The sequence below is a fragment of the Sinohyriopsis cumingii genome, chromosome 5, assembly GCF_028554795.1.
Source record: "Sinohyriopsis cumingii isolate HCF-2022 chromosome 5, ASM2855479v2, whole genome shotgun sequence".
NCBI classification, from domain to species: Eukaryota; Metazoa; Mollusca; class Bivalvia; order Unionida; family Unionidae; genus Sinohyriopsis; species Sinohyriopsis cumingii.
Window position 1 is genome coordinate 86,614,921 of NC_142965.1, and position 25,276 is coordinate 86,640,196.

The window sequence follows — 25,276 nt, forward strand, 5'->3', positions numbered from 1 at the left end:
TGCGGAGAATTAAAATAAGGTAGCACCATAGGTCTCTATCCCCTGGCCGCGCCCACACGCTGCTGTTTTACTCTTAGGACAGCGGTAAGTCCCAACTGTTTCTGAACCTCCTAACGTGCCAGGTGAAATGGAATGGGTTATGTTTTACCAGGTCTTTACCAGCACAGGCTACCAAGCGTGCTACGGAAGCTGCAGTAGATTAAGACGCATCCATCTGCAAGATGACAGCGCTGCTTTTTGTGGACAGGGGACAGCGTATAATAGACTAAGTCGGCGCTGTAGAAGACCCAGTAACATGCTTTACCAACATCTTTCACGACGGCATAATGTTGGTACGAGATATTTTCGAGCGGCTGCGCGTCGCTGTATTCCAGCGTAACCGCTATGAGATGCTAGAACCTCAACGTTGGACATTATTATCTTGGCCACCTTAACTACCCTTGGATATCGTAATTAGAACGAACGGCAAAACATCAAAGAAATAGCTGAGAGGCCACTTTGACAAATAGTATAACCTGATGGTGAAGGAGTATCCTTCCCAGCTCATGGTCAGTTCCGCTTTAGTTGAGCGAGGTCGCAGACAGATAGCAATCAGCAAGTGAGGCCACCCAGATTAATCAAGGCCTAGCCGAAGCCAGGAAGGGATCAACTCGTTTTCTCTGCAACAGCAAGCGGTTAGACCTTTGGGACATCCAGTGCGTGAAACTTCGATGCATACTTCGCCTTAGCCCGTACTGTGGTGTGTGGTAAAGTGAATAAGCCCACCCATAGCAGATACCCTAAAGGTGAGTTCTATTTAAAAAATATATGTTGTATCGCATCTGGTTCTTCGGACAAAAGGTGCCATCTGATATATGAAGGTCAAGATCGACGACACAATTGCTGTAACCCCATCGGCCATGCGCTTCAATAACAGCGTCATCGCGATAGCTATAACGGTCCTGGAAAAGAGCGACATATGTTGCAACCTTGTTCCCGTCTTCCTGGGTTCCCTGTTGGTTCGATGGGCTCGATCGCTGTCCTGTAATCAAGAGTTATCAGTTAAAGTTCTACGGTATTAACGGCGCATTATTCATTGTGTCCGCGCAGGCGGCATCTCAGTCCTGACCACCATTTTCGCACAATATGATCGACCTTGGCTGTCTCTCCTTGGTGTGGAGCCTGCCGTCTACAGAAATGGAACAGACATTGATTGAACGCGAATGTCCGCAAAGATTTAGCGCAATATCATCGTAGATCGCGTATACCTAACGACCGAACTAATTCTTCATCTCCGAAAAAGAGTTCAGGCTCATCCTCTACGAACGTGGCAAGTACGATTTCGCCAAGAACGATATTCGGGTAAGCGCGCAGATGGTAAACATTGACCAATCGATACCCAGCGTAAAAGACGAGGACTCTCACGGAGCAAAAACAACACCAACTACGGTTATTCCGTGATGTGCAACCAAAGGGAGAGTTAAGGGAGAGATGGCTTGATAACGCAACATATCGCTCGTTAGGCAAACAGTGGGTCATAGCATTATCGAGCCAGAACAGTCACGGATTGGCCCTAACTCCCATGATCCCATTCTTTCTACTACAATACTATATTTTCACTCTGTTTTCAATTATAGTATAGTTCTTATGTTACTCTATTAATTCAGGAAAATGTTTCCGTAATTAGTTCAGGTTTAATATCACAAAAGCTTTTTTCAGAAGTTAGAATAAATAATCTAATGTTCAACGATATGTACTGCATTGCTTTGATTGAAATATAGATTATTTCATTTTCTTAACGTAATTCTTGTCAAAGGCATGATATGTAGTCAATATAATCTCAAGGGGCAAAGAATCACAAGTATTGGAGTAAAATAAAATCCACATCCGAAGCTTAGTTCACAGATACCTTAACAGTATTTAAGCACGGATAATTTTAAAAATAGTGTCACGGTGCTGGCATAAGCAAGACTCCACACAAAAACGAAATTAACATCAGCATAAAATGCGCATTGTATATACTGCACTCAGTCTTAATTCACGAAAGTTGTATAAAAAAAATCTTCTAGTTCTTACCTGCATCCATACATATCTGATCCTGACTGATTAAAACAGCTTGCAAATACAGGGTCTTTAAAGTTTATACATAGATACATACATGCATGCATACATACATACATACATACATACATACAGTGGACAATAAAGCCTACCATCACAGGGTACTGCTTTACATTCCTGTATGTCGTAACTATGACCCTCGCAATCTGAATTGACGCCAGTGTTACACGTTCTATCTCTGGTCTGGAAACCGCCACCGCAGCTGTGTGAGCAAACCGACCACGACGACCAATGAATCCATGCTTAAAAATAATCTAGGAATATAATCTATATTATAATTGCCCATCATCAGTGCAGCTGACAGCTTTAATTACAGAGTCTGTTGAATCTGTCTTTTCGTTCCTGTACAAATTTTAAATTATAATCATCAACGGAAAACGTAGTCGTCTCTATGCTACCATTTCCAGAAAAGCACTGTTTATAATTATTGCATGCATATTAGAATATAATTGAAGCATATTAAAATAAATGCAAAACATAGAGTAGCAGATAAGCTGTAGATGGCTTCGAAATTTTCTTGTATGTTGAATAACCCGTTTTCCTCTTTTCTTGGCATGAGAATTGCTTTACTTGCTTCAAGTGACTTTATGATTTGTTAAATTTCGTTGTCTTTTTATAGTTATGTATATGTAAAATTCAATCAAGAGGACGTATTCGTACATTCTTGTGAAACAAACATTTATATTCAATTTGTAATATTCCAAATTAATGTATGTAACGTGTAAGAACTAATATGTTATCGTTAGGTTATATCTTCTCCATAAGCAAAATCCACGTGTTTTACGTGTATGTATACATTTGGCATAATAAATATATTATCTGCAAGACAGAAATTACAGAACAGTGAGATTTGGTATCGATTTTGTATAGATTGATCGATCAATGTAAGTACTTGATCTAATTATTCCTCGTATTCTTATAACAGATCCACTTCTGGAATATTCTATAACTAATAATATGAGGGACGAAATGGTTATGATAATATTCCAATAAGATCAACGATGAAACGTCAGAACACTGGCTGCGAAACATGTTCTTCCAGCCTAACTAGCAATGCATCTTTGCTATTTAGACACAAAATTTAAAGGGAATATTTATATTACCAAATCATTGATCCAACGTACGATAAAATTTGGTTATTAATCTCTACCATTTTCTGTAACTAAATGTTTGATGCTAAAGTATGATACATGCGAAGAAGACGTACCGGAGCAGGATTTCACAGTACAATTATTCATCTCGTAGTTTGGACCATCACAGTCTGATAACACTCCTGACTGACACGATCTTCCTCGTGCTCTCAATCCGTCACCACAAGTATGTGAGCATACGGACCATGGCGACCAAGGATTCCAAACTGATATTTAGCAGAGACAAATATATTTGAAGTAAAACATTTAACTACGGCAATATACAAAAGGAACATATATCAAAAGTGATTATTTCCTGACACATTCAATGACATTTCCTAATAGGAGATTCACAACTTAACGATATATAATTCACAATTTCACCATATGTGACTCACCATTTCCCCTAAGAAATCAAAGACAGAAAATTAATAATCACAGAAAGTTTGTATTGAACTACTCAGAATAACGAAAGCTCGCAAATGAAACAAAATATTAAAAGATCTAGGTATATCTGGAAAGAAGAAATAGATCGTGTGCGTGCGACTCATTTGAGTGGCAAGGTTAATGTAGCATCATATATTGGTAGCAATATGTTAAAAATAGTATGTGTCAGCTAATAAATAAAGAGAGGTCTATATGGAATTACGTCTATGAAATGTAAAAATAATTTTTACATTAACAATAAAATCAAATATAGGAACCAATGAGTATGATTCGTACGATATTTTATACATTTTTTGTTTACATTAGGTGCTGGATAGGGTTATCTTCTGTACCAAGCTGATTTTCCTCTCCCGTGTAAACTAGATATAGACAGCTTGGATCTCGTTAAGGCAGAGTACACAAACATAGAATACTTAGACCACTCACTCATAAGAGATCTATAAAAGCCAAATTGAAGCTTATTACCTGAACAAGGTCCCAAATTGCACACAGTCACTTCATAGTTTTGCCCAGGGCAATCTGAGGTCACTCCAGTATTACAACCTCGTCCTCTTGCTTGGGCTCCTTCTCTACAACTGGTAGAACATACAGACCATGGAGACCAAGGATTCCAACCTATTAAAGCTAAATGCACATAATTATTCCAAACAAAATTTAAAGCGTTCTCCAAGAGTTTTTCTAATATAGTTTTGAATATCAAATATCAATTAAATGTTTTATTTGCAATTTGATTCCCTATTTCATTTTAATCTATATGTATTTTCTCTCTTGCAAATATACCCAAATACTCCTTTCAGTTATTCTAGGAATAGTCTATAATGCCATTGCGAACAGCCATTCCTGCAATTTATCCGACACAAAAAAGACGATATTTGCTTTAGACACTTCATAGTACTTAGCATATACTTTCGTTAATTACTTTGTTGCATTACTAACATATTTATAAAATTAAAATGTTCCTTTGCGCCAAAATGTATTAAATATATTCCTTTGTATACAGATTAAGAAACATTTGCTTCAATTTCTGTGCAAACACATCAATTGTCACTGAATGATAACATATTTCAGAATGAATCGCACATACCGGCGTTTTGATTTGCTACCACAAATCTTTCCGATTTGTCTTCCTTCTGCACGATTTCCAAGCTACCTAACAAAAAAATGTAAAGAAAATTAAATCAGTCACTACGACTAATAAATGTCGTCCGACATCAATTGGTTATAATGGAAGAACGTTCGGGAAGCAAGGAGAAAGTCTAACAGGCAAAGATATACATACATACATACATACATATATATATATATATATATATATATATATATATATATATATATATATATATATATATATATATATATATATATATATATTCAAAAATAATTTAATGTTTGCATGTACACTCATATCATTTTCGGAAAACACTTATAAAAGTCGATATTGGAAACAATGAGCAAAAGAACTATGGTAGCTCATATGATTCAAAAGAGACACTGCAAAATAAAATGGCTGTACAAAGAGATTGCCATTTAAATGGTACCATCTAAACTGGTTGAATATTCTTTCATTATATTCCATTATATATATATATATATATATATATATATATATATATATATATATATATATATATATATATATATATATATATATATATATATATATATATATCAGACTTGAAACAAAATTTGTGGCAAAGTAGTCACCATTGGCAAACTGAAATGATATAATCAGTTTGCCAAATATTCTGGATGTTTATTAATGTGTGTAAAGTTTGATTCTTACAAGTTTGTATATTCTTCGTATACATTCTTTAATCTCTGGATTATCCTCTGTGATTAGAAATTAGACAGAAATGTAACGCCTAGCCACAAGTTACTTTGTTATGCTAATATTCAATATTCTATCGTGCAATCGTATCACGATTCAGTTTATTAAAAGAACACTTCGTTAGGACTAATTCGTCAGTTCTCTTTCTGCAAACTAGTAAAACAATATATAAATTCTATCTGTTCCGAAACAAATCAAAGCGATTACGGACATGCACGTGCGCTAAAACAGGGTGCTTACTGTAATCTCTATTTTCTTAAGGGAATATATCCAAAACAACCAACTTTAGATAAAAGCACCTTTGTTTGTTGTCCATTTTTTCCATATACATAAGTTTTGTTTCCTTTCAGCGGCAGATAATTATCTAATTTAGCTTATTTGTTATATCCCTCTGAATTTTTATATCACACATTTGTGCATATCAGTAGAACAGAAGCGCTAGACATTGGTAGAATAAGATGTTTTAATGAAGAAACGAAGTTTTTGGGGACAAACGTTCTCACTCTCGGACGTGAAGGCATGCAATATGCGTTACTGTAATTTCATTTCTTTTCTCAGAATGATTGTCCTAGATTTAAAATCCAAAGTTCTAGTTTCCTACGATTATTTTTAATCTGGTTCAAAAAGTGTAAACTTAACGATTTAAAGAAAGATATGCAGTCCGTTGCAACACTAATACATTCCTCAATTAAAAACCAAATGTGTTATATGCATGGCGACTACTGAAAATACCAAGTATCAAGTGTCTTTGTTTTTATACAGAATATTTGGTGAAAACAATAAAAGTGCGGTACGTGTTTTGAAAGGTATCACTAATTATAAACGTCCACCAAGGCGCAGGTAATGGCTAAGCCTACTTTTTAAAAATGTTCTTCACAATACTTCAGCAAACATTTCAGATCAGCAATTGTACATGACATTGCTTTCAACAGTGTCAGCTGCAAAAAGATCAATTATTTCCTAATAAACCACTAAAAGTGCTATATAAGCAGAGAAAATGTATTCTAAATCGGTTCCGTTTTATTCCGATGTTTGAATACGTATCAGCTCATAGAGACTCAAGTATCAAACAAAACCAGAAACCCACATCCGCGAATATAAATATTTCTATCATTGTCGACTTGACAGAATGTATATGTCTAATCATATTTAGTAAAAAATTCAGGTACAAATGTACTTACTGCGATTTTGATATTTATATCCCAGATTTACACACACATGGAGAACAAGCGTACCAGCTAAAAGAAAGTTCAGAAAGCATATTTAGTCGAGCCACAGACTGCGACGTTTCTTCAAAAATCAACATAAACAGCTAAGGCTGATTGTTAAGGAGGACGTGGCATCTTTGGTCTAATATGAAGAATTATATTTACCAGTTAAGATACTAACCTGTCAGTCATGTATTTCGTCGTAAACGTTTAACGTTCATTTGTCGATGAGGAGGAGGATAATTAGGACGAAAATACGGTAACATTGATGACAAGAAAATATTGAAACGATTATTGTGTTATACCTAACCACGGAAGAATGTCCAAAACTTTATACCAACAATTTTTGAAAATGTTCATAATGATTAATTCAAAATATGATAAAAACACTTACAAATTATAGCAAATAAATTAACGAAGTCCATTTTCCTTTCGAGACGTCAAACCAAAGTCACGTTTTGATAAATGGGTCAGCAGTGTTGACCTAGAGATATCTATAAATCTTATCAAGTCTCGTCAAGAGCAATGCAAATTATCTGGTATTATGGCCTATTTTATTATACTTATTAACTTAGCACATGACGGGCGTGATCCACTCAACACATTACCGTGTACAAGGGAAGACATCTAAAATAAACCATGAATACTCAATTGGGAATGCAAAAGGGTACTACAGTCCACATGGGCATACTCCTGTACATATGGAAACCTGGATATTTGTTTGAATGGCCTTGTTATGACCAATATTGAATATCCTCCACGATCTCATAAAGGACCCTACGTGACACACATCTGAATAGCACCCCCTATGCCAGAAATCCCCGCCTATGACTGACCACCGCCTTATACTAGCTATTGGCTATCGCGCGTGCTTAAAGGAGACTAGAAATCAAAATTTTCTTTTTACGTATGTAATTCTCTACAGATTTTAATTCGACTGCAATGTTTATAAATTAAATATCGTAAGCGGGTAGTGATTATATTGCGTGGAAGATACCACGATTCCGTAAATTGCCGAGTTTTTCCGAGTTTTGCTGAGACGACAGATCACGTGGAGCCGTGACGCTATACTAGCCAGTCCTCGAATACAAACATAAACATTGGCGAGCGAGACAGACAGGAGACCAGATTTGGGTTGTACATTCAAAAGTTGAATCTGCAGTCTGATATAATAGTTTATGTACTGTACTGGTAAGTGCTAAAAGAAATTTGTTAGGCACAGGCCCCGGGCTGGTGACTTAAATAAACTACAGTCCTGAATGAAATTCGACAAGCCCGGACAGTTCATACCTGTCAACTCTCAAGCCGGGAGAAAAACATCCCGATTTTGGGGGTATTTCCTCATCTACCTCCCGATCTCGTAATATCTCTCAATTTTGCGCAGCGAAGTCCCGATTATTACATTATGTCTGTCAATTTTCATTTGTCAGAAGGAAAAAACCCAAACTCAAACCATTTTTAAATATAACGTATGCAATCCACAGTCTAAACTGCCACACTGCAGACATCGTAGCGATATGACTGAAAAATTGTTAAAGCTACGTTAAAAATTCAAATCACACGCACACACGTCTAAACCGGCACTGGACGAAATAATTAATATCATACAACAGTTTTTTTCTTCTTCAGTAAATAGAACGTGAAGATTAAACATTATTCAAGTAAATTTCAGATTTTTTAAACAACTACAACAGTACTATAGTATTTAAAAAAAATTAAAAGAATAAAATTGTCACCAATTCGTTTAAATGAATGATCACTTTGAAATTTTCTCTGCAAACAAAATCGCATCTCCATTTCCGCCAAAGAAACTCGGCCAGTTAACACCTGACCATCCTCTACCGTATATGAAAAGTTTAATTATCATAATTAAATTACAAGGAATAAAACAAAATATACCATGCAGTATATGTAGGCCTAAATAACTAATTCTGAATAAATATTTTATTCAGCAAACTGTTACAGGCATTAAGACTTAAACCTAAGGAAATAAGGTGGGGCATAAAACGTGAGAAAAACAGTTGCCACAAGTACGGTAACTTGTGACTGCAGATTTGAACTGTTAAAATGAAGTCCATGGCATCGTAAGTAACAACAAAATAGGCATCGTTTATTTGGTAATCTATTGCTGGTGCTTACGCATACACACACTGTCGAACATGGTTTCTTTGAAGTATGTCCGAAGGGAAGTCCTTTTCACAAGATCAATGCAAGGATAAGGATTATGTTCATTAGTCACACCGGCTTTATCGTTTGCGTACTTAAATCAAAACTTTAGCTATTTTGCAATTTAGCCAGAACTGACCAGAATATGCAAAAGGGGCTTGTCATGGGGGAATAATAAGGCGTATCACAGGGAGAAAAGGCACGTCAAATGGGCGGTCGCACATTGGGGCAAGGGGGGGGTCAGTAGTCCCCCCCCCGTTCTATTGTCAGACAGTTAATGTAAAACTTTTACCTCTTTTTTTTAATCGCTGCTTTTTAAACTGCCCAAGGAATAGTTTTATATCAGTTCCAATTATTACAGATTACCGTTTATGCATACTACATGTATACAATGCATTTTTTTTAAATTTTTAATTTTTATAAGATTATTGAAAATTGTGTTTTCTCGAAACACGACAGCTTTAGACTATTATTTTTAACAAAGCTTCCATTTGATTAAAATCAAATCTAAATTTCACCTAGGACAGTGGCGATTTGATTTAGATTGTGCCGTGTTAAGGCATGTATGTCAACATCTTGAAAATACATTTACTCATTTCACCAGCGCAATCAAAGTTTCCTCAGGCAAACAATTTTTGTTTCGACAAGCCTGACAGGCACCTCACTTTGAATACAGGATGGGCCGGAACTGAAACCAGAAGGAGCCCAGGGTGTCGGGCTATCAGATTTGTTTTTAGCACTGCTGTTTTTAGATAAAAGATATGTGGATTGATTGTTGCATTTTGTGGTCACTTACTCGTTCTTCTGCCTATTTTCGTAACTCACACATTTAACACTTTTCCCAGGATTTAAAATGTCCAAAGGTATGTCTGGAACAGCGCCAACGTTTAGTCTAGGCCTAGCATTTGCGTATCTTTGAGCTGCTATTTTTTCATGATCCCTCTCGTAACATTCCTTTGAGAAATGTAACGATCACATAGTGCTGTATGGTGTTGCTTTGAAATCGACTCGTTTGTAATAATGTACCCATTCTTTCATTATGCCTTTATCTTTCGGAAAAGATTTTTTTTTAATTTATGTCAACAGGCTTTTCTTAATGTTCTATTACACCCGTAAGCAACGCAAAACGGTATTGTCTTTTACTCTGGCAACTCCCACTTGGGCTGCTGGAGTCGCTACTATGACGTCACATCCCGAAAGTAACCGAATAGGCGCGGAAATTTTGCATACGAGGTCACGGAAATTCAGCTCCTAGAAGATAGGCCAATATTTAAATATTGGCATTACGGTCGCAGATGATACTTCAGAATAAGGTTTTCAGCTATAGTACTTTTATTATTATTCTATATTTCCATTGGTTTCTGGTCTCCTTTAAGCAACAAAAACAGAACTGCTTTTACAGGTTATATATATAGAGTCGTTCCAAATGACCTTTCGGAAACTAAGCACATCATGTTTACGGCCGACCTGAAACGTTTCAAATTTTTTTATATGTATAACGTTCAAATACTAGACAGAACATCGGAAACTTTGTTCTGACTTTATGCTATGTTTCCCAGAGTAAATTTTGTACTCTTACAAGGCGAGACGACAGTTTCAAAGTCGTGGATTGTGCGAATTCGCGGACTGTAACATCTGTAGCGCAGTGTGGTTGAATAAACATCTCCTGGCCTAAAAGTGTTTTCTCAGCGAAGGAACATCCCATAATATTGCCAAACATTCCTGCAAACATCTGGTCTCAAAAATTCTGGATACCAATGTACGTGTTCTTATCCCATCTTGGAATTTCTCAAAAGCCAAGTCCGGCGTACATTAATATGTTTGAATTTTGAAGTTAATTCAGTGTGAGCATGGAGGTGCTGCTATGTCTGGAACTTTTTGGATCAATTTTCGATAGAATCGTGTCGTGCCTAGAAACGACATTATTTTCTTTTTAGTTTTAGGAGTAGCGATACTCCTCATAGCATCGATTTTGTCCTCTGTGTACGACTTTACCTCTGCCGCGAATGTGGGCTAGGAATTCCAGTTCATGAGCACCAAGACTAAACAGCTTATCTCCGCAATAAAATCCTTAGTTAAGACGAATATTGCCGCCTTCGTACAATAATGTAAATATAAAATATATAAGTTGAGATGTATTCATACAATTCCTTGAACAAGATTTTTCGCTGAGCTTGCTCTTCATACTGCTCAGACATTTTTATAAATAATATCGTACGATAGTAGCCATACTCATTAGTACATATCATGTGTATTCTCAGTTAAGAACTAAACATTCGGACAAATCGTTTTCGTCTCTTAAATCTCACGCTTTTACACTTTACGGTCAGTGTCAATACTGTCATTAGTACTTCATCATCACCATCTGATCCGTCCTACACATAAACGTTTTACAAATTAAAATGTCCAATTATGTATTTTCTTCATTTTTCTTGTTTTAGACAACCAATTAGAGTCACTGTGAAATGCATTTAATCATTCAGTTTCTTATAATTGGTTCTGTGTATTGAATACTTTATTTGAGGTATTTTTTTAAAACTTGATTATGACGTTACTTTTTACATCAGTATTTTAAAATTTTTCAGAATATGGAAGAATGATAATATATATATATATATATATATATATATATATATATATATATATATATATATATATATATATATATATATATATATATATATATATATATATATATATTATTACGAGTATAAGCTCTTAAAATAAGCAACAGAAAAGAATGAAAATAATAAGCTTTGTAAAAGTTAATAAATAATTTATTTCCCTAGAATACAAAGTGAAAAATGAGAAAAAGAGCACTTCCGGTATTGCAAATTAAATCCAAAGTATAACCCAAGAATTAAAGATACAACTCCTAGTAATAAAAGGTCCTGAATGAAACTGAGTTCAAGTCCCAATGAGATCCAAAATTGAAGGCGATAACGTGTCTGTTTTGGTCAGCGAAGTGCTGATGAGTCAACTGTCTCTTTTTGAAAAACAGAAATACTATCTCCAGTATTGAATTCAGGATAAATTCCAATGAATGTCTTTATCCAATAATTTTGTTAAAGCACTTTTTTATTTCCAGAGAAAATGATCGCTTGAATTCAATAATTTGAAGAAAGTAAAATTCAACCCTAAATGGTCACAACATAATACAACTTAAAGTGATAGCTGTTGAAGCACGAAACGTAAAATCCTCACAGTCACAAGATCATATAGCTCTCTGCTTTAACCTCAGGTCACATTAGCATTTTCTAAAACCAAGCATTACCAAATGGAAAATAACCTTCTAGAATGGTCTAATGAGCCTTGTTTACTAACAACACAATAATCTTTAAAATTAACGTGGGAACCTCCAAAACCCTGACCCCAATCAACATATTTACCACTTCTTGATTACCTGAATAATAATTCGGTCAATAGGCTCATGCACACAGAGAATAATAAAGCTATTTTAGTTGTGTACATTAATGAAATACAAAAATATTAAAAAAAGTCAATCAGGTCAAGCAGAAATGAATTTAATTTTGGACAATGTTACATTAAAATAACATGTAATGAAATATAAAAAAATTAAAACTAACAGACAAACAATTTTGGATTAAATTGAAATTTAACATAATGTTCATAGACAGGTATTATTCTCTAAGTAGAAACTCATATACATATTTCCGGCATTTGGTGAAAATTAAAGCTTCCTTATGTACAAAAAGTTGACAATAGCTATTGGTCGGTTTTGAATATATCCCTAACAAATAATAATAACACAAGAAATAGAATTTTAACAAATATCTAAATTGATTTAATAAATCTGCTAGCAGAATGGAATCTATAAGCAAATTTGCCAAATAATTTGCTTTATATGTAAATGTTTACGATAAATTCGAGCAATTACGTTGGGAAGCATCAACTCCTGCACCTTCAGTGAAATACCAGTACAGCTGACAGAAACTACATTAAACGTTATATAAAAACTAGAGGAGATAAAGCCATATAAGTTGATATGACGCTTAATATTCGCTTAAAATAATATATTCGCTTAAAATGATCCTAATAAGTACGAAGATTGAATGCACCATTAAATTGGAATAAAAGATCTATCAAGTCAAGTTAATCAACACAAAAATACTAATTTATATAATGTTCTAAATTATTCAATACACCAGACATATAATAAGACAAGAATAATACTAGAACACTCAAAGTCTCCGAACAGATACAGCCAGGACTAAAACATCATTCAGCTGTGTTCCTCAGGGAATCTGTATGTGTGTGAAGGAGATTAACAAATAGTTACATTACAGAGGAACTACATGCATTTAAATGTTTTAAAGTAGATCCGTAATAAACAAAACCATGTACGAAGAATAAAAGTAGAAAAATGCAGGACTATTGAGTCCACAGTGAATAAGCAAAAGAGTTTTGACTCAGCTAACATTTGTATTATTTTAAGAAAACAACAGAAGATATAAATCTTCATGACCATAACTGAGAATACAAAGGATGACATCTTCGTTGAGACAAAGAAACAGTTTGGTACAAGGAAACTTACATCTGTCAGAAAGTAAATGAATCCATACAAATACAAGGATAGCTTCAGTACACTCGATTGAACAGTTAGCTGTACCAACCAAAGAAAATATTTGCTCATCAGTTAACGATTCAAAGGGATCAAATGGCGATATAAAAAAATGTGATATAGCACTTTAACCTTTAAACATATGATGATCTACATAACCATTATGTCAAAAATATACATTAACTTTCCACGATATCCTTATGTATGTATGTATGTATGTATGTATGTATGTATGTATGTATGTATGTATGTATGTATGTATGCATGTAAGTATGTGTGTATGTATGTATGTATGTATGTATGACTGACTGACTGACTGACTTTATTTCCTCTTCAGAAGAGATTTCATTCAGTTAATTTTTCGTTAATACAGAAAAGATAGGAACATAGCTTGACATTAATGGACTTAAAGTACACTATATATATACATATATATATATATATACATATGCATATATATATACATTCATATATGCACATGTATACATATAAATACATGCACACATATATACATATATACACACATACACACACACACATATATATATATATATATATATATATACACACACATATACATATATTCATACATATATACATACATACATACATACACACACACATATATATATACATACATACACACATATACATACACATATGCACACATATACACAAATATAAACATATGTATGCATGTACATATATGCATATACATACATATATACATATATACACATACACATATATATATAAAAATATCAAGAAACGTAAAGAAAACGCAATATCTAAACACATGCGTGAGAGAACTCATTGCAAACGAGATATGTATGTATGTATGTATGTATGTATGTATGTATGTATGTATGTGTGTGTATGGGTGCGTGCGTGCGTGCGCGCGCGCGCGTGCGTATGTATGCATGTATGTATGTATGCGTGCGTGCGTGCGTGCGTATGTATGTATGTATGTTGGCTTCAAATTATACTGATCATTTGTTATTGGTCTAAGAAGTTAATATTTTAATAGAGTATAAACTCTAAATTGATTAAATCCCCATTTCCATTAAAAGCCTATTAGGTAAATAGGGCACTCTATTTATCAGGTCATTAATTATAATGTTGACTTTGAAACATCGAAAGGTGTGTGAGTAAACGTTAATGCTAAAGACGCTCCCCGCTCCATGTTTGTCTCTTACACTCTTTCTCAAACGTTGCTAACACAACATCAATATTAAGTGCGTTAAGTGCCAAAACTACGTCAATAAATACATGTTGTTAGTTGTTTTGATATAATGATTTATCAAAAATGCCATTAAATGAAAAGTGTGGATTTACGTTCATACTGATCCTTAAAAAAAACAGCCTTGCTAATATTTTCAAGGCAGGGAGAACTGATACAATGGTCTTAAGGCAGAATTATATTTTCTTCCATTAGCTTAATTATTGTATGTTTTGCTTGGGGGGGGGGGTTGTGGGGGGTTTTGGGGGAAGGGGGTCTTTTTTCAAGCTTTCGTTATGGTTTTCTGTTTGAAAACTTAGTATTTATACGAGCTATCGCAGTGTAACGAAACATGAGGTAAACTTTTTCACTATCTTTTGAAACTACACATAATCAGAAATTAAAGAAACATGTTTAATATGTTTAAAATAACAATTTATATTTTCAATGAAGAATGAATGAATCATAAAAAAAAGAAAATGTATCTTATCCATCTGAATAAGAATTATGCTTGTAAGAACAACGATATTGGCACACAGATATATCGTAAATCATGCTAAAAAGGCATTATAAGTCAAGGGATTAGACAGATATAAATGTTTGTTTTAACACTAAATAACGCAGAATAATGCAAACACAGCGGACTTTTAGTATGAAATCAAATAAATGATTGGGAAAGGGGGCAATAACAATTGCATATCGCTCCATAAAAAAGAGGATATCAAGAGTTTTCACACAGAGTTGAATAATTTCATTTCTATCATTTTACTGAGAATATAAATTCAAGAAGAAAGGTTTTCAACAGAAAATTAACTTAAGTTAGTATATATCGGCAAATGTACATATTTTACAGAAAGAATAAATTAGCATATCTTGGTCAATAATACGAATCCAAAGAGATATATATATATATATATGTACATATATATATATATATATATATATATATATATATATATATATATATATATATATATATATATATATATATATATATATATATATATATATATATGAAGAAATCTTTAATATTAATATATTTGTATTGATTTTAGCTGCATTGAAATAGATTGTTTTATGGTCACTATGAATGTGACAAACCCTATAACTAGGAAATGTAAAATTTAATTTGTGTATATTCATTTAGTTGTATTAAGAAAAAGAAGCCTTTTATCATAATTTAGTTTTGTTTATTTTACTCGTTAAAACTTATATTAAGATTTGAGGTTATGATAAATTTGATAAACGTTGGATAAAATCTCTAATCTTAAGGATTGCTCAGGTGCCCAAATGCCATCTATTGGTGAAGTTTTACATTAATAACTTTACATTATATACCAAGTCAGCCGAACATTCTGAGAATGTAATGAATCTGCCTGTTTCTCTGCTTAGAGCGCAAATTAAAATTAAGCGAGTTGAGCCCACAGTTTATTTCAGTTTTTCTCTTTGCTAAAACAGTACATACTGAACTTTCAATACATATCCACCAGTCCAAACTGTTCCAAATAATATTCAAATTGAACAGTCACTACAATATCAAATTTGTACTTCTTTTCAATCAAATTTTTTAAATTTCCTTATCAAATTTAAATTTTCTCTATTTTCGATGATGTGGAACCTAAATATAAACTTCCGAATTAAAGAAAGCATTGCATAAGTATTAAAAATGTTTCTTTGTTACTACTTATGGACTCAGACTATTTACATTGAAACCCTCTATATACTATCTACTTTCAGCAGGTAAGGACTTAACTGAAATGTTGTTAAAATATACAAAGAAATGTAACAGGACGTTAAGAGAAACAACAATCTATTCTACAGTTAAATTATTTTTTTTCAAATAGTCCTACATCCCAAGAAAAGGGTACATAATTATTTTTGCAGGTAAGGATTCTAAGCTTGTGCTTCAATGCTAAATGTTGTGTCTTTCGCCTGTTATTAAGACACGTTTAAAAAATTATTACTAAGTACTGATAATCTACATAAATATACAAGGAAAATAACTGGATATTCTCACTTTAAAAATTGCAACAGAAATATCTTGAGAAAAGTTATGGGTATATTTTGCAAATAAAAATGTATTTATCCATTTCAAATGGAGAAATCTTGAAAATAAAAAGTATCAAAGATGATCCCTTGCTTCTTTTTTTCCTTGACACATTTAATAGCCATCATCCAGTCTGAATAGTATGTACTGTGTTATAATCACAAAGAAACAGCTTGTTAATGTGGTGGTTTATAACTCCAATGGAGATAAATAAGATCCTCCGATACAATATATAATTTTATCCTGCAAGCTGTTACAGTACTAATGATTATATTTTACCCAGCTAAGGATTTTATTTTAAGTATATAGTATAGCTCTAATTTGTTAAACCTGCAAGGTATGATATCATACGTATTTAATATATTCTGCAGGCATAATGTGAATGAAATATATTTGAATATTCCCCATATGAAACAATTTTAAAAATCGTTTTTCTTGGCCACGAGTATCATAAATTAATCAATTATGTCAAGGTTCTTCTGTTCTATTATTCACTGAAACGAAGAGCTTATGGCGCGGCCCATTGTGTATCATCTTTCTTACGTACGTACTCCATTTTTTGTCGCCAGTCCTCATTTACAACGTGTTCCTTATCACTACCCATCCTAAATTACTTGAAGAAATCCTTCTTAAAGAAAATTATATTTTACGTGCAGCCAATATGATGATTGCAACAGCGGGCAGAGTGACTCTTTTGTTATTGCTCCTTCTGATAAACAGATAATCATTATGGAGATGGGGAATTTACTAAAATAATTTTTGTGAACTCTAGTTGGTTGTAAATGAAAACGGTACTAGCTCGACATTCTATAGGGCCGCCGTCCTGAAAGTCATATCGACATGTTGTTTTCCCCAAAAATCTTCCCATGATTTCTAATTGGTCATAAATGGAAATGTTGCAAATCTGAATCCTATAATGCCGCAACAGCCGCCAGCTTGAACATTTTGTGATATCTACTCCTCTTACATGGGATATCATATGACTAAATAGTCGATCCCAAATAATATGAATGATGACAATATACATCCAGTAGTAATATAAAGTGGACAGTCTGCATTACAGTAACTCTGGCTTGCGTTTCTCTACAATGAACGGGCATCGTCGCTTTAAACATCATGAAGGATTCCCTAGTTCTCACACATTTTCCGCATTGTTTTTGTTGTTGTTTTCTTTTTTTTTTTCTTTTTTTTTTTTTTTGTATTGCCATACGGAGAATCCTGTGCAAGATAAATGGGACCTATAGTACTACTACCATGGGGCTTATTTCTGTGATATGGTGACCTGTTTTTCCAACAATATGTGTTAGGCAAGTTGGCCGTCATATTGCTATATTCAAAACAAAATCGTTCCAGATCGCGGAAAAATTCCCACTGTCGCAGACAATCAATATGTTCGTTGCAATTAGGGGATATGCAGCAGTATATACTTTAAAACAGTTGTGTATAGATAGAGTCTGCGTGGAAAAACATGCACTTTTCTAACAGGGAAGTCTGTAAAAACCAATCGACTCTGCATTCTTGCAGGCTTCAGCATCTTAAGGAGAAAGAAAAAAAACAGGATGATTCATATCTACATTCATGCATGCATCCATCCATCATCTATCCATCCATCCATCCATCATCCATCCATCATCTATCCATACATACATACATACATACAGATATACATACATACATACATACATACATACATACATACATACATACATACATACATACATACATACATGTAGACAGCTTATGAGTACAGAGCTTGATGTATCTGACATTTTTTCCGGTACAAAGTTCACATTAACATCATCGACTTGTTCATAGTGTATGTATGTATGTATGTATGTATGTATGTATGTATGTTGTGGTTGTTGTTGTTGTGGGGTTTAACACCATTTTTCAGCACACGATAGGCTATACATGGCGACGATTTCCCATCAAAGCCCATCTTATATTCCTGCATATTAAAATAATGTGACAAGTAAAACAATGTTAATATCTAATGCCAGCTAAACTTTCGTGCATGTCAGTAGTAAATGGGGGCACTTTACCGGGAATTAGCATTACAGAGACCCCTGGGTCAGATTAGTGTCAAGGGAAATTTAACATGGAGAAAAATCGTGGGTCAGATTAGCGTCAAGGGAAATTAACATGGAGAAAAATCGTGGGACGGTTTAGCGTCAAAGGAATTTAAACAGGGTGGGACTTTATAGCGTCAAGGGAAATTGAACATGGGATTTTTTTTTTTTAAATTTTTTAAAAAAGGGGTAGGCAATGGAAAGGCTATCTCTTTTCGAGAAATATGGCTGGCCCTGAAAAGTGCCTTTGGGTTTATGTTAATATTAATATTAACATAGATGGCATCTGTCACATCTTCTTCTTCTTCTTAAACTCCTTCTAACTGCCGGTCCATACACAAGTACCCTCTTGAGACATCCTTGTCTTTCTATGTAAACTCTCCTCATCCATTGACTAGGATCTGTCCTATCAACAACAGTCCACTTGGACCTGACATACATGAGCATGTCCGTCCTAAACATCATGGAAGACACAAGGGTGGATGACTCAATGAGCGGGTACAAACACAAACACACAAACACAAACACACAAACACATACGCTAAGAAACAATAAACAAAATCCATAATCTACTATCCACACAATCGTACGTGAGCGGTTACAAAACCCAAACTATACTCTCCACATACGCTAAGAAACAATAAACAAACCCATAATCTACTATTCACACAATCGTACGTGAGCGGGTACAAACACAAACACAAACACACAAACACATACGCTAAGAAACAATAAACAAATCCATAATCTACTATCCACACAATCGTACGTGAGCGGTTACAAAACCCAAACTATACTCTCCACATACGCTAAGAAACAATAAACAAACCCATAATCTACTATCCAAACAATCGTACGTGAGCGGGTACAAACACAAACACACAAACACAAACACACAAACACAAACACACAAACACATACGCTAAGAAACAATAAACAAAATCCATAATCTAATATCCACACAATCGTACGTGAGCGCTTACAGAACCCTAACTATACTCTTCACATACGCTAAGAAACAATAAACAAAATCCATAATCTACTATCCACACAATCGTATGTGAGCGCTTACAGAACCCTAACTATACTCTTCACCTACGCTAAGAAACAATAAAGAAACCCATAATCTACTATTCACACAAACATACCTTAGCTCTTACAAGCACCAACACACAAACACATACCCTCACACTATCTTAAAAAAGAGTTAGTGTTTATATTCACACTACTCTACCTACACATTGGCAAATTGATGGTTATTTCTTTTCTAGAGTATTGGGTAGCCCTGAAAAGGGCTGTTTTTTTGTTTGGAACTTCATGGACACCTGGTTAATGGTGGCACCTTCCAGGCCTGGCGCCGCATACACATCTTATCCCCCAATTACATTTTACCTTTTGGGGGGAGAGAGCAGAGGCAGGATATGTCGCTTCAGAATCCCAATTTTCGCTCTCTGGGATTCTGAAATTTCTTCTTCTTCTCTCCTTTTCCTCCTCCTCCTCTTCTTTGTATCTTCTCTCCTCCTCTTTGTATCTTCTCTCCTCTTCTTTATATCTTCTCTCCTCCTCTTCTTTGTTTCTTCTTTCCTCCTCCTCTCTTATCCTTCCCTCCTCCACAATGGCTTCCGCGGCCAGTTCATTTAATATGCGCCTGGCATATTCCAGATGCACATGAAGTTCCAACAGTTTCTCCAGTCTCGTGTTCATTTTTGGTGTTGATCAATCAACAAGGGTAGCTGGACTGCCGAACGAGTTTCAATTTATAGTGAAAGCGCGGACGTGAACGAAAACATCCCCTAAAAACATAAAATTGATCTTACCTAGATCATGACCATAAAACAACGCGCCGACCTAAAAGAAACACTCACTCACTTTTTTATGCTACCCATCACTATTTTAAATTTTTTTATAAATCACTTCAATAGACTATCCACATACGCAAAGCAATCCAATCTAACTCCAAATATACACCTCAAACACCAAAAAAGACATCATTTTAATCTACTATCCATACCAACTTACTTAACCACTTACAAACACAAACACACAAACACATACCCTCACATTTTTTTAAAAAAGAGTTAGTGTTTATTTTCACACTACTCTACCTACACACATTGGCAAATCGATTGTTATTTCTTTTCTAGAGTATTGGGTAGCCCTGAAAAGGGCTGTTTTTTTTTTGTTTGCTATGGCATTTTTTTAGTTTCTAAGAATGCGATGTCCTCTGAGGATAGACTTTCTGGCGATAGGTCTGCTTCTTCGGAAAGAGAAGAAGAACTCTTTGGTGTCGATACGACAATCGACAAAGCCTCTGTCAGCTTCAGGTTGCTGCTGCTGCTCTTGTTGTTGTTGTTGCTGCTGTCTCTGAAGTCTGTACTTCTCTGTCCATTCTTCTTTTTCCCTGTTCATTTCTTCTCTGAAGAGCTCTTCTATCAGGTCTTCAGTGATTTTTAACATTCTCACGTTCTCTATTTCTTCTTGCTTCGGTATCAGACTGTGTCTGACCCTATGCAAATTCACGTAGGCTTCGTTGAGTTTAGCTAGTTTGGAGCACATCTTCGTAGGAGGATGAGTCGACAATGGATGGTTAGACTGGAAACAACCCGGTTCTTAAAGTCAAAGCGCGGACGTGAAGGAAAACATCCCCCACACGGTTTTTGAGTCGCAACATTTAGTGAGTGTCATGAGAGGGACAGTAAGAAATGAAAGAGCATCAATCCAACATTCTTATAGCTAAACAAAAGACAAAGGCATTTTTTTCAAAACACAACATATTTTATTCAAAAATCACTTAACACTAAACAACAACTCTAACATTTTTAACAATAATCCAACAATATAACATCAAACAATTTTTTCAAAACACAACATTTTTTATTCAAAAATCACTTAACACTAAACAACAACAACTCTAACATTTTTTGACAATAATCCAACACTAAAAGTTTCTCCACTAGGTAAAGAGGGATAACAGTCTTCCATGGTTTCTAGTAATCTAGGATGACTTCTCTCAAACTGTTGATTTCTATGGTATTATCGAATTCTGCATACAGGATGACGTTCACCGTTTCATCAGGGTCTCGGTCTTTAAACTGAATTTCCACACGAATCTGGCCGGATTTTATAGGGTGGAAATGTCCCTCGTCGCTGCCTTAGTCTGGAGTGAAATCGAAAGCCCAAAAAGCGTAGCCTCCTGCATAATCCTCGTACGTAATACCGTGACTGGTATTGGTTCCTAACTGTCCGGTGGCTTCGTACAGGGACAAGTACGATCTCAAGTAATTCTTCTTGGTAAAGTCAGGTTCGAAAGGTCGGGTACACAAGGTCTTGCCATCGCGACTGACTTCGATTTTGGACACGCCAAAGTATTGAAAGTAGAAAGGATTTTTTTCGGCAGCTCCGTTGAAGGCTGTATTCTCGACGATACCAACGATCAAACGTTTGGGTAACTGTCCTTGGAACAGATGATCTTCGATCATGGATCGCTGTCCCTTGGGAATGGTGAAGGTTTTCACTTCCACGCGTCGTATGGGATACTTGGCAGTCGTTCTGCTCAACGTCTGACTGATGTCGTTTCCCACTTTAGGTAACACTTCCACACGGCGTACGTAGAGTCTGGCTTCTAGGATTTTGGTTTTGTAACCGTCACTATCAGCCATCAAATGGAAAGCGGCACTGCTACGATTCAGTCTCAGGCGGACATCCACCCCGTTCAGCAAATACTTTTCTTGCAACCACATGTCCAAATGCAAACGATCCATCAGTTCTAAACTTGTGTCGGCTCCCGTGATTCTCTTTCTTCGTTCTACAAATCCATCATTGTTGTCTTTCTTTTCATCAGTTTCCAATATTTCAAACTTGGTAGGTTCGTCAGCTTCCCATACCATACAGGCATTGAGATGAGTGTTCTTGGCATCTATTCCGTACGTCAAGAGATTTTCCAGGTAGGCACGATAAGGGTAAGTATCCATGCTGCTGCTGACCAGTTTGTTATTCAAGTACAAGTCCACTCCACTGAACAAGGAATGCATGAAATTGTTGACGGGAGCTACTGCTTCATCGTCTATAGCACCTCCAGTCTTATCTAGAATTTTGACTTTCAGGTACAAGTAACTGCTATTCAGATCGATGTAATCTTCGGGCTGTCCTTTGATTTCAAACTCGATGGGAGCGGAATCGGTCAATGAGGAGACGGGGTGAAATTCCACCCATTGGGATTCTTGCATCGTCATCATAGTGGGGGGCATGGCAAACAAATCCAGTTCCGTCTTGGAACAAGCGCAAGATTCTCGGTGCATCATTTTTTTGTCTCTTTTCTCAATAATCGAAAACGTCTAAGTCTCGAACGGTTCTTCTTTTCTTGGCCTTTCTCGCTTGAAGTCTGGTGAAAGGGTGTTTTCTTCGTAGTCTCTTTCTGCCTTGTCCTTGCTGAATGCCTGACTCGGTAGCGTGCAGGGCATTTATAGGTGTTTCTCGGTGACCCAAAATGTCTTTGCCCGTTTGCAGCAAGACATTTTTGCCTGCCCTCATGAAGGCTTCTTTAGGGTTTTGTTTGTCGATGATGACATTTTGGAGAAATTCTTTGCCTTGCGTCAGTGCCGCATCTTTCAAGGCGTGCAATCCGCGTGTCACCATCGGTTTCAACATCGGGGCCACCGAACGAAAGGCCGATTTTAACATATCTCCTAAACCGTGTCCTCGCTGTCGAGCAACCCCTCGGTACACTGGATACATGACTTACGAATCGTGAGAAAACCGTTTTCGAAAATGGAGTTTCACCGTGACTTTTCCTTTGGTGAATGGAATATTTTGTCCCAAATCTCCTTTTATAGTAATGTTGACCGTGTCCAAATACGACTTACTGACAGGCAAATAGTGAGGATGTACAAATTCGCGGTGGACGTGGTAAGTGTTTCCACCTTCCTCGTCAGTGTTCGTGGCAGAATCCACTTTGAAAGGAATGACACGCAGTAACGGTACGGAGGTGTGTCCCACCACGTTATACTCCACCACATCGGAGTACACAAACATCAAATTCAGTCCTTGGTTCAGTTCTACCGGGGCACGAAATAACTTGCTAAAAGACTCGTTGTCGTAAACGATGGGTAATTCGCTTTTCTTCATCATGCTCATTCTCAAGTTCATGTCTCCGCCCAACATGTCATACAATTCAGGACAAAATAAAATGGACAGGATTTTACTCCGTTCAAATTTCATCAAGAAGCGACGAGCTGTTTTGTGGTACTCCATGGTGACACTTTTGTTAACATGCTCCAAAGCTTTCAGAAACACGGCATTAAACCTGGAGGCTATGGTGCTGACCAAATGTTGACCACTAAAATAATAGCCTGGGGAAATGAACAAGTGATAGGTGGTGTACTTTTGTGTACGGGTTTTCTTGTCATATTTGACATTGCTATCCATCCACTGTTGCAATTGTTCGTCATGAACTTCCACATCAAAAAAATTTTGATTGGGAAGGACATTGAGGACTTGGGTCGGGTGAATCATTTCTACTAAAGCCACTTCCCAATGGGCTTCGTGATCTAAGGGGATGGCTTGAGGTAATTTGGCCGTGTAACAGCACAACGTGTTCTTGGGAAACACCTCCATGGAACTGTCACTGGGTAAGGTTAAGTAAAATTGGTTTTGGTGACTCATAATTCCAGAGTTCTGTGGCTGTCCGAGGGGTTAGTGGACGTCAGAGGCGTGTCTCCGCCCAAAATGGGGTTCTGGTTGTGGTTGGAGTGGTGACTGGCACTGGCACTGGACACAAGGTTCCAGGGGTTCCCGTTCCAGGTGAATTTCAGGGAGGGATTAGGAAGCAGGTAACCGATGCAACTGCTCAATAAAATGGTCCACAATTGTTTGTCTCCTTGTTGCAAACTCAAATTGGCGATGGCTGCCCCGATGACACAATACACCACGAAGATTTGGCAGAAAAAGACGATTTGCGTTTTATGCACACGTTCTCCACACCACACCCACAAGGGTTGTTTTTGTAAATCTTGCACAGAAGAACTGGGTGAAGGAGGAGTGGTCGACGTAGCTGCGTCTGTGTGAAAAGGCATGATGGTCACTTCTTTTTATAGTCGATGACTTGCGAAGCGTCGATCCAAGAATCAAAACTGGGTGGATATCCTTTCCAACGTACTTTGACTTCTTTGACACGTCGTTTGCAAACTTTACGGGTTCTGCGTTCGAGAATGCTTTCGATGTCGTACACGTCGTCTTCTTTTTTGGTGACACGTTGTAACTCGGGCAAATAAAACGCTCCTTTGAGCACTTCTCCGTTCATGTCTTCCAATTTATAGACGGCAGGATGACGGCCATGCACTCGTCCAGTGACGCGAAACAATTCGGTCGTCCAGTTAGGTAAGTAACCTTTGTCGAAAGTGCGTTTGGTTTTGCCAATGCGCACCCAATCTCCTACGGCCAACATTCCACTTTTCTCGGGGACAGCCCTCGTCGGGGACGTAC

At 36.0% G+C, this 25,276-nt stretch overlaps 1 protein-coding gene across 1 annotated transcript in view; it reads right to left on the bottom strand.

The window, feature by feature from the left end:
• LOC149799671 (uncharacterized) overlaps nt 1-25,276 on the bottom strand; it is a 54,848-nt gene that overhangs the window by 12,742 nt on the left and 16,830 nt on the right. Inside the window, exons 2-6 of the mRNA XM_089958252.1 lie at nt 6,687-6,743; nt 4,762-4,827; nt 4,143-4,301; nt 3,308-3,457; nt 2,193-2,342 (exon numbers count right to left, since the gene is read on the bottom strand). Coding sequence (XP_089814378.1) covers nt 2,193-2,342; nt 3,308-3,457; nt 4,143-4,301; nt 4,762-4,827; nt 6,687-6,743 — 582 coding nt within the window. The remainder of the gene's footprint in view (nt 1-2,192; nt 2,343-3,307; nt 3,458-4,142; nt 4,302-4,761; nt 4,828-6,686; nt 6,744-25,276) is intronic.